We start from the raw sequence: 16072 nt of genomic DNA, 5'->3' as shown, positions 1-16072 counted from the left end.
TGGGCAGCAGCAGAGCTGGGTCAGCAGCAGCGGCGACCTCCATTACCCCAAACCTAAGGGGGCAAATCAGCACGGCCCCCTGTGGGGCTGACATCAGTAAGAAGGAGGAACCGCAAGTCCCCTCCACTGGGCATGACGTTTGATGGCGATCCCCAGCAGCTGGGATTCTTTTTAGTCCAGGTTTGTACCTACATGCAGGGATATGGTCCCAAAATAGCTACAGAAGGCAGCAAGATGAGATGCGCCACCATGGCCCTAGAAGGAGTTGCAGCAAGGTGGATGGTCACCCTCCATAATGACAACGGAGAGCTGAGGAACTTCAATGGGTTCATGGTGGCACTCCACAAATGATTCAAAGACCCACTGGCTGACCGCAAGGCCATCAGCCAAGGACAGAAGAGTGTGGTTGAGTACAGTCAAGAGTTCTGTGACCTGGCTCACTGACTGGCCACAAGATATCCTCATTGGCTCTTCAAAGACAGGCTAAGCAACAAGGTCTACATATAGTATAACACCTGCATCTCCAGGAGGGCCCCTGTAACCTTCATGGCTGGTGCATGCTGGGGGAAGAGATAGAAATCGATCTAGCTTGAAACAAACATCGCCCAGGAAAGGGGTGGCAGAAATCCTTCCTGGAAAGGAAAGAAATCCCAAAAGCGTAGGCATGCACCCAGAGTCCTCAATGATGTTCCACTGCCTGTTTCAAGTGTGAGAAAAAGGGGTACTGGGCAGCTGAGTGCAAATCCAACCAATCCAGGGGTGGGTTCTAAAAATTTTTACTACCAGTTCTGTGGGCGTGGCTTATTTGGTGGGCACAGCTGGGTGGTCATGTGACTGTATGGGAATGGCTTGGTGGTCACGTGACTGAGCATGGCTTGGTGGTCACGTGACTGGCGTGGCTGGGTGGTCATGTGACTGGGTAGGCATAGCTGGGTGGTCATGTGACTGGGTAGGCATGGCCAGCTTGACATCACTTATGTCAAGGATTATGGTTAGGGTGCCTGGCCGCTCCTCGCCTCAAAGGCCTCAATGAGATACAATTTCCCTGTCTATTTATTTACTACTACTGAACATCCAAAATATACTATTTAATCCTATGTACATATGCCAAATGTATACATACATATTACATAGTATAGTGTATAGGCACACAAAAAGATACATTATTTACTATATATACTGTATGTGTGTGTACACATACACACACACACACCTCTTCTAAAACTATACATATTCAACCTCCCTCACTACATTTGGAAAAACACACCCAGAGTCCACTTTCTGCCACACATTTAACTATAACTTCTGTACATTTAGAACATTACACACGCCTTCAGATTTACTTCCCTAGCCTGCACATGACTGTTAGAGCCAGGAGAGATCATGGATTGAGTAAAATGTGGTGAAACTCATTTAACAACACTCTTGCTTAGCAACCAAAATTTTGGGCTCAATTCTGGTCATAAATCAAGGACTATCTCTGCCTTTCTCTGCATGGTAGCCTCGTCCTAGTAAACTTCTCCTTTCTGACAATTTTCCTCTCTGTTAGAGGCACCAAAATAATCCAGTAAGGTTTCCTGCTGGAGCAGGGGGTTGGACTAGATAGCCTCTAAGGTCCCTTCCAGCCCTAGATTGTTGTCCTGTTTCAAAGCGTCTTCTGAAGCCATGTCTAGTGCCAGGGTTTGTGTTCCTTCCTTCCTTCCTTCCTTCCTTCCTTCCTTCCTTCCTTCCTTCCTTCCTTCCTTTCTCTCTTGTCTCTCCCTCCCTTCCTCTTCGTTCCTTTCTCTTTTCTCTTTCTTTGTTTTTTCTGTCTCTTTTTCTTTTATTCTTTCTTTTTTCTCTCCCTTCCTCTTTCCTTTTCTTTCTCTTCTTTCTTTCTTTGTCTCTTACCTTCCTTCCTTTCTTTCTCTTTGTTTTTTCTGTCTTTTTCTTTCATTCTTTTTTCCCTCTCCCTTCCTCTTTCCTTTTCTTTCTCTTCTTTCTTTCTTTGTCTCTTACCTTCCTTCCTTTCTTTCTCTTTCTGTTTTTTATGTCTCTTTTTCTTTCATTCTTTCTTTTTTCCTTCTCTCCCTTCCTCTTTCCTTCTTTCTTTCTTTCTTTCTCTCTCTCTCTTTCTTTGTCTCTCCCTTCCTTCCTTCCTTTCTTTGTTTTTTCTGTCTTTTTCTTTCATTCTTTTTTCCCTCTCCCTTCCTCTTTCCTTCCTTCTTTCTTTCTCTTTCTCTTTCTTTCTGTCTCTCCCTTCCTTCCTTCCTTTCTTTGTTTTTTCTATGTCTCTTTTTCTTTCATTCTCTTTTTCCCTCTCTCCCTTCCTTTCCTTCTTTCTCTTTCTTTCTTTGTATTTATCTTTTTCTTTCTTGTCTCTCCCTTCTTTTTTTTCCTCTTTCTCTCATTTTGTCTCTTTTTCTCTCCCTCTCTTTCTTTCCTTCACTCTCTCTCTCCCACCCTCAATGGTGAAATCTAAAATTTTTTTTAGATTCTGTGGGCATGGCTTGGTTCTATGGGCATGGCTTGGTGGTGGTGGTGGTGGGTAATGTGACTGGGTGGCCGTGGCCAATTTTTTTTTTTTACTTTTAAAACCATTTTTTCTACAACCTCTTCTGTGAAGAGGTTGTAAAAAAATGCTTTCAAAAGGCTCTGATGATCCAAGCTGAGTTACCTGATTGGCAGAGGGTTTTTAAAAATCCCTCTGCCAATCAGTCAACTGAGCTGGGATCGTGAGAGTCATTTATAAGAAAAAAAACTTTTTTTCTTTTAAAGTTTTTTTCTTTTAAATGGCTCTGACGATCCAAGCTGAGATCATCAGCTGGGGAGGGGGCAAGGCAACGGCGACAGGGAGTCCCGGAACTCCCAGGGACTTTTCCTGCGCGGCTTTTGCCCTTGTCAGAACTTGGATCGTGAGAGGCATTTAAAAGTTTTTTTTCTTTTAAATGGCTCTCACGATCCAAGCTGAGTTGCTTGATTGGCAGAGGGTTTTTTAAAAAACCTTCTGCCAATCAGGCAACTCAGCTTGGATCATGAGAGCCATTTATAAGAAAAAAAAATTTTTTTTCTTTTAAATGCCTCTCACAATCCAAGCTGAGATCGTCAGCTGGGGGGAGGGCTAAAGCGGCGGTGGTGGCAGGGAGTCCTGGAACTCCCAGGGACTTTTCCTGCGTGGCTTTTGCCGCTGCAGACATCAGTGGCATGGGAGCAGCAGAGGGGCGTCCCGGAAATCCCCATGGCCAGGCCCACTTGCCTGCCTTCCTCCCCCACCACCGCCTTGTTGTTTAGGGTGCTTACCTTCCACAGCTGGTCCACAGTCCGGAAGGCAAACTGACTGTAGTTTTCGGCAGCCCCCAGCCAGCCGCAACTGCTGGAAAGCAGCAAGTAAAAAAGCCTCCGAAAAGGCTTCTTTGGCAGCCGCTTTCTCTGCAGGCCGCCAAAACATATCGGCAGAAAAAGCTGCTGCTGTTGCCACCATGTTCCTGGCGCATGTGCATCCCATTGGAGTTGCAAGGCGATGGGATGCGCGTGCGTGAAGAACATGGCGGCAAGAAGCATGGCGGCCGGGGGGAACCTGTTCGGGGGCGTGGCCAGTTGTCCACCGTTACCAGTTCTGCAACCTTGGCCAAATTTTCGCCAATGGTTTGCACAAACCGGTGCGAACCAGGAGCAACCCACCACTGCTTTACTACCATCAAACAGCAACATCTGGCTATCTCATGTCCTTGGGAAGAACTCAATAGATCGATAAAAATGCCAAATCTAGCCTAAACATCTGGCTGAATATGCGATGAACAATAATAATAAATGCACTCTTGATTCTACATAAAAGAGGATTTTGGAGAATATAATTTCACTTTAAACAGCTCTAAGTCTGTAGAACCTCAAGAAAACAGTACTTTCTTAACAACATTTAGCTACAATAGAGTAAATAGCTTAGGCACTCTAGAATCTTAGGCACAAGAGCACCACTTATTTCCTATTGTTGCAACTATTCTGAATAACCTTGTACTGTACCGTTACAAAATTTCCTCAACTGTAACATACACTGCAGATTACAACTCAGGAAATCTGAGCAAATTCCAGTTTTTTAACATTTCCCCAATGCTAACTACTCCTAATCCAACTTTTGGCCACAGCACATTTCTGGAATTTTTTATTTCTAGAAGTGAATGGATTGGTATGTTAATACAAAAGATAAAATTGACATCATGTTGTTTGACGCTATAAAAGATAAACTTGCCATAGAACTATGCAAAGTTACAAAAGAGCACATGCAGCTGCATAACAACCTTTCTTACTGAAACATTGAAATTTAGGATTATTATTATTACTTTTTATTTTTAAAAAAAGATCTTACCACTTCTGGAAGCAACCTAGTTGCAAGGTCATGGATGGCTTTGATCACTATACATAAAGAGGACAGAAGAAATATCACGCCCAAGATGACACAAGCTCTGTAAAGAAAGAAAGATTTTTAGGAACTTTTATGCCTTGAGGTTTAATGTTTAATGAAAACATGGGACTAAATAATAAGCAGAATGTTTACACAGTAAACATTTTTAAAGAATTAACACTCCACACAACAACATTCAAGAGCAGGACACAGAAACAAAATCATTGTCAGGAATTCCAAAATATCAAGCAATTGCTTATGTAATGAGATACACACATTGCTCTTGTCATTTATTCAGGACTTAGGAAGTAGTCTGAAAATGTAAATTGCATAAATGTTTAATAAACCTGGTGTGTGGCATTTGCCTTAGGCCGAGTTTTGTACCAATGCAAGGCAACCTTGTTGTCAGATAACATGTGAAGCTGCATCGTAATGGTTAAACTGATTAAAACCTCTCAAGATGAAAGCTGATGTTCATAACTAACAGATTTTTATTAACTAGTTCAAATAGATCCTCAATAAATACAGCTTTTGGCCAGAAAAATTTTTTAATATTCTGGCAATTATTCTAATAAACAATACTGTACATTCATTCATCTTATAGCAACCATCTGTTTCTTTTACATATTATATGAAATAAGGAAGCAACATTTTCCATGTAACATTCACAAATTTGTCACCTATTGCTAAGACAGTTGAGGCTGTTATAATTAGCACAGCAATGTGCTACTATTTTTTAACCTATGCACATCAGCCAATCTGCTGGTTTGGAAGCATACGCAGCAAACAGAAACCAGACGCATAAAAGAGACTGCAGAAAAGCTTTTCTTTAGAAGTGCAGATTTATTTATTTTTCATATAGCCTATTCAGAAATGTCAAAAAAAATGTTGTATAATGTAATCAGTTTTTCTTATTTGCAACCTTAGTAAAATCCAGTGTTTCTCTTTTCTTCTCAGCCAGCCACACTTATTCACGTACATGCTATCTACCTTTCTCTCCACTTACTGGATGAGCTTGGTGTCAAATAAGAAAGCAAAAGACAGCTGTCCATCTCTCTCCTCAGTCATCGCTAGTCTCTGTTAATGCTTCACACCCTTCCCATTCTATGGCCTTTTGGGCTATTTTGCAACATGTTAGGATGCAAGTTATTACCAAGTTGCAGAGCAACTGACTGGACTCTTCTACTACTCCTTCCCCCCTCCTCCCATCTTGTTTTTCTTTCCCATGATATACTTGTGCTCCTCCCTCAGTTCTCCAATCATCCTTCTGATCTCTCTAGTCCTCCTTTACTGTTTCTTTATCTCTTTCATGTTTGCTAAGTCCAAAAAAGTTTTCACAAAAGTCCTGTGCATCTTGTATATTCTCAATTTTAACTTTCCAGTCCTGCCACGTCACCAGAAGCCCTTCAGGGAGCAACCATCTATATGACGCATTATGTTTCCTCAGCTGTGAGGTTATAAATTGGTAGTTCTGTCTCTGCTCCCGCACCCTTCTAGGTATCTGTTTTAAGATTGTGGTCTGACGACCTTTATAGGTAACATTCTGGTCCCTAGCCTTATGGAGAGTTTCATCTCTAAGCGCCTTTTTAGCAAGCCTCACATGGATTTCCTTGGGCAGATTGTGGCGTCTCGCATAATTAGTATAGACGCAGTAAGCTTCATCTATATCACAATAGACTTCTTCTTTTCTTTTTCCAACTACTTCCGCTATCACTTCCCCCACAATCTCATCAAGCTGTTCCTCTTTATCCTCCACCACATTCTGGAGGCATAAGAAAAAGGCAGATTTTTCCATCTCCAAAAATACCACTTCATCTTCGAGTTTCCCAACCGCTTGTACACATCTCCGTTCACACTTCTCCATCTGGGCCTCCACTCGTTCAGTAGTTTTTTCAACTTCTGTCAACCAATCTTCGTGTTTAGTTAAGGTTGATCTCATCTCTCCCAGTGTTTCTTTAATTTGTTTAATCTCTCCTCTTAATACTCATTTCAGTCTTCAAGTCATCAAAATTTTTAGATGTCGATTCTTGATTTTTCTCCATTATTTCCTGAATGTTCTGAAGCATCGCCTGAATTCCTTGCATCATGACAGGTTTCTCTACTGTTGATAAGCTTTCAAATGACTTTCTTAGCCCTGGGGGAGTTGTAATAGGAGAAGATGCTGCTATTGAAGCTACATGTTTCTTCATCACTTTTGTTGATGTCACTGTAGTAGACATGTTAGCCAAGCAAAGGAGATTTTTCCAAATTATCATACACTTAAATAGTCTGCTTAGGGTTGCACAGTCAATTCAACTTTCCTTCTTATTTAAATCTCTTATTACTGTTCGACCTCAGTTGTTTAACACTATCCTACAAATCTAAGATCAAAAATCAGTTCAAAATTATCCTATCTATCAACAATTAATTACAATATATTATTTAGCAAACACTACCTTATACCAAATACTTTTTTCTTACTATAGTCTTAATCTTATAATGTATACAAACTATATAATAAACAAAATTATACTAAATAACAAATCAAGATGGATAGTTAAATAGTCAATCCATTAGTCAATTGTTTGTAATTAATAAAAATTGAGAAATATAAATTATCTTCAGTTACAATTAATTAACTTATTGCACCATATATTTTATAGTAAAAAAAAATAGTAAAGATCCAGAAGAATATTAAATTCAAACACTATTCCAACTTATCACAGTAAAAGGACTAAGCAGGAAAGGGTTCACTGTCAATAATCCTGGGGAGGAGGGGGGATCAGGAAGAGAATCACGCCCTACTCATCGCCTTCAATTTCAAAGTTACTGTTTCAGAGAGTTGTTACTTTGTAAAGTTCCTCTGAATTGTTGCCATCACTACACAAGTTCCTCTCCAGCACTTAATCCAATTAAACAGGGCGTCGTTCTTCCGTTCACCAAGATTCCGCAGCAGTGAGAAAGCTGAACAAATAAATAAAGGCTTCCTTCACTTACAATCTTGGCTGCCGCTACTCTGTTTATTCACTGCACAGTCCCGTCAGTGCCAGATTCAATCCCACTCTTCTTCTTTTTCTGTTTCGTTCTGTCTCGTCTCCCTGTGCCAGTCAAAAACGCAGTGTCATCAGCTTTGGGGCCGCTGTTCCGCGGCCCTCTTCTTGTCCTCCAGATCCTTGGAGCTCAGGTTTCATTGCAGCAAGGGGTCGCACCCCCCTCCTCACCTCCGAAGAAAGCCCCTCCGCTTCCCCAACCTCTTCGGGGCTGAGAACGGCAAAATAAAGCCGCGGAGGCTCGAGAAAAGCACTCAGCACAGAGGAGCCAACACTGTACCGGTCTTTCCACCCTGACAGCTGCACCGGAAGCCGCTTGACTCATATTCCGAAGACATCCAGTTTGGGGCACTTAGTTTCTGCTTTAAAGATATTCCTTAGTTCTAGCTTTTCACATTTCACGATCACGTTGCGTATGTCGTTGTAAAGCCAAAAACTTCTTTCAGTGCCGTCTCCATCAGTTACCAGAATTCCTTACAGTTGATTGTATTATCACCTCCACATATATTCATAGAAGTTCACTGCTCTTCCCACATCTCTTCCTCCAAGCTTATATCTCATAACAGTAGCAAGAATTACAAAACTTAATAGTTTATATTTAGCCTCCATTTAGGAGGCTAAATATAAACTATTTAGGTATACAAATTGAATAAAAGTAAAAGAAAGGAGAGGATGCCCTGAAGCTAAATATTTCACAAATCCAGATGATTGGAAATTGGTCCTTACAATAGTATATTTAACACTTTCACATTGCTTTGTATTTCCTTTTTTTACCAATTCAGCATCATTACTTCATTGACCACAGTTTGACCATTACTTCATTGCCAACCACAGTTGGCACTTAAGTAACCTAGTGTGACAGACAAAATCAAAACTCTAACTTAGAATAATAATAAGAAATTTGCTGACACTATGTTACTGGAAAGCCAGAAAAGGTGACTGCAATATCAGCATCGCCAATATGTGAATTCCCATTTGACTCGAGGTGATGGGAAACAGGCCTTGCATGATATTGACAATTATTCTACAAAAATTTATTCAATTGGCTATGAATTACTTTTATCCTGAAGTATCTGTAGTCTTATTTTTGAACAATTGCCTCCCCAAGGTCATCTGTACCTAAGCAGCAATTTTAACACAGCCTTTCAACATCTCCGTACTACAGTTTCACTAGTGTTTAATGTATACTGCATTAAATCGCTGCAAAATCTTTCATCCATCACCTAGAGGCGTTTTAGAATCTCAAGCCTTTCTACATAAAACTTAAGCCTGTACACATTTTTAAATAAAAACAAGTGTTATTTGGAAGCTTCTTTAAAAAGCCAACTAGCACTAAGTAGAGAGAAAGCATAATGGTAGAGCTTTTAAAATTATCCACCTGAGAAATTAATGTTGCTGAATTAGAAATCCCAGCAGTGGAAGTTAATCTCAGGGAGTGGTGGGAGTTGTAATTCAAATGTATCTGAAGGATACAGCAGGAGTGGGTTTCTACTACTAAGTAGTGGGTTTTAGTAGCGGTAGTGCGTTTCAGATTATGTTACTACCAGTTCGCCACGTGCACGCTCGTTTCTTGCACACACACGCCCGGTTCATGTGCGTGCCTGCCTTCCACACATGCGTCCGGCCTCAAAAACATGCCTAAATAGGATGGCATAGAGCCAGGATGGGTGGGCAGGCCCACATGTGATTTCGGCTACCAGTTCGGGTGAACCGGTCCAAACCAGCTGAATACCACCTCTGTAAGACAGGTAATGTAAACTGATCCTGAAACTAATCAAGGAGAGAAGCATCCTGGAATTAAGGAGAAACTTCCTAACAGTGAAAACAATTAACCAGTAGATCAGCTTGCCTTCAGAAGTCATGGGCATTTCATCACTGGAGGTTTTTAAGCAAAGGCTGGACAGTCACCTATCTGAAATGGTCACAGTCCAAGTCAAAAACCAGCAATCACAACCAGGATCAGAAACCAGATGACAGGAATAGTCAAAGAAATAGTCAGAAAAGGCCAGAGGAACAGTCCCACACGCCTGTCTAGGCTGACAGACTGAGCCAAAAGCTGGGTCTACCCAGTAATAAGGGCGGGACTTAACAACTATGACGGGCTCAGTCTATCAACCTGAACAGACGAGCACACCCATCCACCCTGGCTGCTGTCTCCATCCACAATGGAGAACATATGTTCCTTTAACCATGAAATGCTTAATCCACCTATTTATTTTTAGTTCCGGATAGTAAAATAAGAAAATAAATGATAGATATAAACACCTATATTTTAAATTGTACATCAATTAATCATATGTAAAGTATAGCATCCTCCTTATAAAAAAAGAACTGTTCGTATTTTAGTAACAAACCATAAAACATAGTTTGCTGTCATAACATGTTTCTCAGTTTTACTTTTATATAAAAAAATCAATTTATAAATTGAATAGAAGCAGTATTTTTTTTAACAATATTGACTCTGCTCAGGCAATACATGTAACACTTATGAATTGGTGATGATTCACCACACAAGAAAGTCCTCATATATAAATAGTCTTCCCACTGCAGACAATCTGTATTCAGAAATTATTTCCTCAATGGTATCAACCTATACAACTTATAGGGAGTGTGTTTCTCACAGCTTCTTAACTGTTGACAACAACAAATGGAGGCTTCACTTGAACTGGCTTCACTTAGCCATTTTGAACTGGCTTCACTTAGCCATTTTAAACAAAGTGAACTTGATTCCCTATTGAGATTATCCAAGGCCATTCTCAATTACATTTCTAAAAAAAAAATAGGGTTAAGTTCTGTTTCCAATGGACACACAAGGCAATTCCTTATTAAATATTTTTCTTTAAGCAATTAGCTCCTGTCCATCCACATTATTATGATCACTACAGAAATATATCCTTTCCATTTTCTTAAAACTTAAATCAGAAACATCTCTATCAATTTAGAAATATTAATGTTTTTCCTATATTGGGTTGCAAATTTTTTAAAAATATTAATAACTCTTGAAACTTTAATGAATCTATTTGTCTTGATTGTCTACCAAAAATCTGTGGAAAATCACATTTTAGTTATTTGTTGATTGCCAAATTTAGGTAGCATAAACTTGATGGAATCAGGATCCTCGGTATTATTGCTTCCTTGATTTATAGTTTTTGCCTGAGAGAACAAATCTAACATAGCAGTAAAAGCAAAACAATATGTTTCACCCTCTAACGAGTTCAATGATATCAGAGTTGATCAAGAAAGGGATCTTGGTCTCATGTTAAATAACCCAATTCACATATAACCCCACTGTGACAGGTGTGTAAAAACAAAGGTTAAGAAAAATTGTCAGTATAGTAATAAAACTGTAATACAGCTGCAATTGATGTTCTGACCATCACACTTTAAAATTATATTATCAAAATGAAATCAGTGCGTCAGTATATATATACAGGTACAGTAATTCTCGACTTAAAACAGTTCATTTAGTGACCATTTAAAGTTACAGAGGCACTGAAAATAGTGACTTATGACCATTTTTCACACTTACGATCTTTGTAGCATCCCCATGATCATGGGATTAAAATTCAGACACTTGGTTCATACTTATGACTGTTGCAGTGTCCCAAGGTCATGTGATCACCTTTTGCAACCTTCTCACAAGCAAAATCTATGAGGAAGCCAGATTCACTTAACAACTGTGTTACTAACTTATCAACTGCAGTGATTCACTTAACAACTCTGGCAAGAAAGGTCATAAAATGGAGCAACACTCACTTAACAAATGTCTCACTTAACCACAGAAATTTGGAGCTCAATTGTGGCTGTAAGATGAGGACTATCTGTAGTAGATGGAAGAATAGAGCTGAAAATTCTACAGTAATGAACAATTAACTTAGGCTTTACTATTGTTCAATATATATTCAATATATGTATATTATCAATATATAAATCAAAATATAAAATGTAACTGAAAGTAAATGTGATAGGGAAGTGGGGGAGGGAAAGGAAGGAAGGAGAGAATTGTGGAATAAAGGTGAAAAAGGGGGAAAGCATTAACTTCCAACTCTTTTCAACACAGTAAAATAAAGGTAATAAAATTATAGCTTCAACTCTTTACTCTTGCATTCTTGGCATATACTAACCATTTCTGTAACAACAAACACAGGCTTTACTATCACCAACATTTGGTCAATAACATTAACCACTCTGCAATTTATATAAGTGTATATACAGCAATGCTTTGTTGTAAACCTTGTATTGTATAACATTTCTCTTTGGTCTACCTAAATAACCATGCACTGCTGATATAATTTAGTTTTTGAAAAACAACACTACCTAATCACCTCCTAATTTTTCAGCAAATGAAATGTAGTGACAACAATATGTCTAACTGGGAATATAATAAAGCCCTTGGTAATTACTACTCTTGACTCAATCTGTTCTAAGAGCAATAAAGGTGTGGCAACAGAATTAAGGATTAAAAAAAACCAGTGATGCATGCAAATACAATCTGCAAATGTTTTCACTTGAACGTGACAATACATAGAGATCATGTTGCCTTCCTCATGTTATCCGCTGTATTTTTACAATGTGTGTTTTGCAAGGAATTGGAACCAATTTTAGCAGCTCTCTGCAAAGTTAATTAGAATATTCACTGAACTGTGATGACACTACACTGAACAGAACAAGATTATCAATATCAGTCATATAACTAGTGGGTGGGCTTGTTAGCTTGTGGTTACCTTACAGTCTGACAGAGCTGTCAGAAATTCAAATCTTGTTTTATTCATTTAATATAAGAAGTTTTTAAAAAGAAAAGGAAACCAGTTATTTAATTTTTATTAAATGAACTAAAAATAGTACATTTTACATTCCAAATGACATCAACAGAATTTCAAAAAGCTTCATCCTTTTGCATAGAGTATGCCTCTACATTTCTGAATTCATTAGGGAACAGTGACCATAATGTTTTAGGCATAATTGCGTACTCTTGTCAGAAGTTCTCCACCTATGCACATAATTTCAGGTATGTAGATTAAGATCTGATGGATAGGATATTTTGACAAGGTTTGAAATGCATAACAATATCTTATTGATTGCTTTTTTTTTTAATTTGGGGAATAGCTATTTCTGATGGGCTAATTAGGGGATAAATTAGCTATAATTAAGGTGATAGGTCTCAGAACATGGATAATAAGTTTAACAAAGATCCACACAGTATTCAAGCAGGAGATTTAATAGGTGTTAAAGTTCAAGAAAGATTGACAATTTCCTTTACATATACATAGCAGGAGGGAAGTAGTCATACTCATTTACGAAAACGCATCTGGAAGCTAGAACATGCACATGCTTAACATATAGACTAGCATGCTTATTCTACTTATTCTAACTTAAGGAAAGAAAATGTGGAGAAAAAAGAAACAGTATTGACAGAATACAAGGAAAAGGGTGGTTACATAGAGCATTTAGAAAATAAGTTGATAGAGTATAAATTAATAAGAGAAGAAAAAGAAAAATAACTGCTGAGCAGAATTATCAGTTCTAGATTGGATAGTTTGAGGACAATTGATGTCTCAGTCTACATAGGCTAGACTTTGCAATCTATAAAATAGAGCCAATATATGCAAGATCAAATGCCTCTTATCTTTGTGGTGCCTGCAACATCTTCTGGACTCAGTGTCTGCCTGAAATGAAGAGAAGACTAAACAGAGGCTAAATTCATTATTAGGGTAATTGGGCACCCAATCCTATTCAACTAGCTTTAATTGTATGATAATCAATAATACAACTAGTTAACATTGCTCTCATCATAGGTTCTTTCACCACTGAAAGAAATATCTAATCAGCAAGAGAAATGTACTTGCATTCATCTTCCTTGACTCTGATGTTCTCCATATATGTGTACTTAAACTATAATATTCCTCAGGCAGCATGGCCTTTGCTGAGAAACCTGGAAGTAGATATCTAGATGTTGTCGGGGGGGGGGGGGGTGTTACATGCTGTATCTCAGGAACTTCATTATTTATTTATTTATTTGTTTAAATTTCTATACCGCCCTTCTCCAAATAGGACTCAGGGCGGTGCACAGCCTAAGTAAAAACAAAGCATACAAAATTTAAAAAACAGTATTAAAATAATTAGATATTCTGGCCGTAAATTAAAACAACTCAATTTAAAATCAATTTAAAATTTAGCTCAAGCCAGCCCAGCTAGTTGAAATAAATAAGTTTTCAGGGCCCGACGAAAAATCCGGAGGTCTGTTATTATATGTAACTCTGGGGGAAGGTTATTCCAGAGGGTGGGCGCCGTCACAGAGAAGGCTCTCCCCCTGGGGGTCGCCAGCCGACATTGTCTGGCGGACGGCACCCTGAGGAGGCCCACTCTGTGCGAGCGTACTGGCCGGTGGGAGGCTATTGGTGGCAGTAGGCGGTCTCGTAAGTACCCCGGCCCTAAGCCATGGAGCGCTTTAAAGGTGGTCACCAACACCTTGAAGCGCACCCGGAAGACCACCATTAAATACTCAAGGACCAGAATGATTAGGAATACAGGTAGTCCCGACTTACAACCATTCATTTAGTGACCTTTCGAACTTACAACCACATTGAAAAATGGGACATATGATTGTTTCTCACACTTATGACCATTGCAGCACCATTGTTTATGTGAACAAAATTCAGACAGTTGGCAACCGGCATATATTTATGTCCCTGGGTCATGTGATCACCTTGATCAAGGCAGAAGACAGATTCACTTGGCAATCCTATTACTAACTTAACAACTGCAGTGATTCACTTAACACCTGTGGCAAGAAAAATTGTAAAATGCAGCAAAATTCATTTAACAAATGTCTCCTTCAGCAACAACAATTCTGGGCTCAATTGTGGTCATAAGTCGATGTGTCTGACGTGTCTGTACGTCAGACACACAATCTGGCTGGGGATTCAGCGAGGCAAAGATCATCTAAACACGGTCTCTTATGCATCAAAATGATTAAGGAAAGAAGTAGCATTTCTGTTTCTGAAGAAGGGAGTTTAGCTGAGAGAATGAAGAGTTCAGAATGATGCAAGGGTCAACAAGAAATAGAAGGAAGACATAATTTTTTACAGCCAGATCGTAATGCTGAGGGCCAGGCAGAGCAAAGAGAATCGCTCAATATGTTTGCAAAGTTATTTATAGGACTCTTGATGCAAGTGACAAGAGCTGATACTATAGAGCACTTCATTATATCTGTTTCTGAAATATAAATGATATAAATGTATATATGTATTATATATATATAAAATATATACACAAATCATACTCAATGATTTATATATAAAAATATCACAAGGCTTACTACCAATGCCTATGGTAACATTTAACATCATTTATCTTTTAATTGCTTTACCCAGCAAATTTAAAATGGAAGTATCTTTCACCTACCTATTCTATAAAGAAATTGAGAAACATACAAGAAAATATCAAAGCACTATGATTCAGAATTATTCATGCTTAGTGATTCATGTTTATTCTAATTTACAGTATATTTACTTAGCTATTGAATATGAAACAGCGGAGTGCAATATGATTATATCTATCTAATGATTCCAAGTAATTTCACACAAGATTATTTACTTTGTATTTTTTCTGCCCTAAATGTTGCAGTGGCAAAATGAATTACGGCTCCATCCTTTTTTCCTATCCACAGGGCCCTTGTTTCTGTTATTTACAAAATAATGAGCAATGCAAGAGGTAAAGATATACTGTAAGTATAAATTTAGTTTGTCCCTGACTGTATAATTGTTTATTCATGTTTGACTTCTAATGCTACTTTTCTGATCAAACTTACTCAACCATAGACTAGGAAGTTCAAGATCAGTACTTGTGCACTGATATCCTAGAACCTAGACTAGGTGAAATTATGATAAATAAAGCCGTGGCATATTACATACAGTACTCAGTTCTTTCCCCCATTTTCAATGAGGTTACAAGGTTCTTCAGAAGATACTCCATAGAACTCATTTGCTCATGCCAGTTCCTAAGATTTGCTAGACAGGTGTACATCAGAGTTGTAACGATTATTTTAACCTCTGATCTTTTCTTACTGGTACTTTCCCTCTATAAGCAACTTCCTACGGTACTGTTTCATTACATAAAACATGGAGGTGTTTATTTTTCCTGCATACATGCCCAAAATCACATTCAGAAGCAAGCATGTTTTCTACATCCCCTACATCCCCAACATTTACAGTTGCACTTGGTTTACTTCTCCTTCCAATCACTGCCTCTTGTAGGAAACTCTCCTTCGTAATGAATAAAAAAGAGTACGAGAGGATAAAACCTGTATCTTTTCTGCCCCAAACAAATAATCTGATCAGCATGGGGTGACACCTTAACCAATTGCAACCTCAGCAGGATTAATGAATAGAAATCATGGATTTTCCATATAGCTACATACCTGGTAATTATACACCTAAAACAAGTACCTACCTTCACCCATTTTTGTGGAGAAATACTAAAAGTCAAATAGCAGTTTGCTGAAAGTTTTATTAAAGAAAACGGTCCACAGGGGGAAAAAGCACCACCTTAGCAGATGATTAACGTTATACTTCGAATCTAATATGATAGATCATATTGTCAGTGGAATAAGATAAAATCAAAATAATGAGTTACTGCTGCACCTTTACACAAATTATGCTTTGAT

General features: G+C 38.6%; 1 protein-coding gene across 1 annotated transcript in view; it reads right to left on the bottom strand.

The window, feature by feature from the left end:
- TMEM163 (transmembrane protein 163) overlaps positions 1-16072 on the bottom strand; it is an 88640-nt gene that overhangs the window by 25791 nt on the left and 46777 nt on the right. The window contains exon 5 of the mRNA XM_070947545.1: positions 4343-4439. Coding sequence (XP_070803646.1) covers positions 4343-4439 — 97 coding nt within the window. The remainder of the gene's footprint in view (positions 1-4342; positions 4440-16072) is intronic.

This window comes from Pituophis catenifer, unplaced genomic scaffold, assembly GCF_029215685.1.
Source record: "Pituophis catenifer annectens isolate HBS135680 unplaced genomic scaffold, rPitCat1.0.hap2 SCAF_1, whole genome shotgun sequence".
Lineage (NCBI taxonomy): Eukaryota > Metazoa > Chordata > Lepidosauria > Squamata > Colubridae > Pituophis > Pituophis catenifer.
This window is presented reverse-complemented; position numbering and strand designations above follow the sequence as displayed.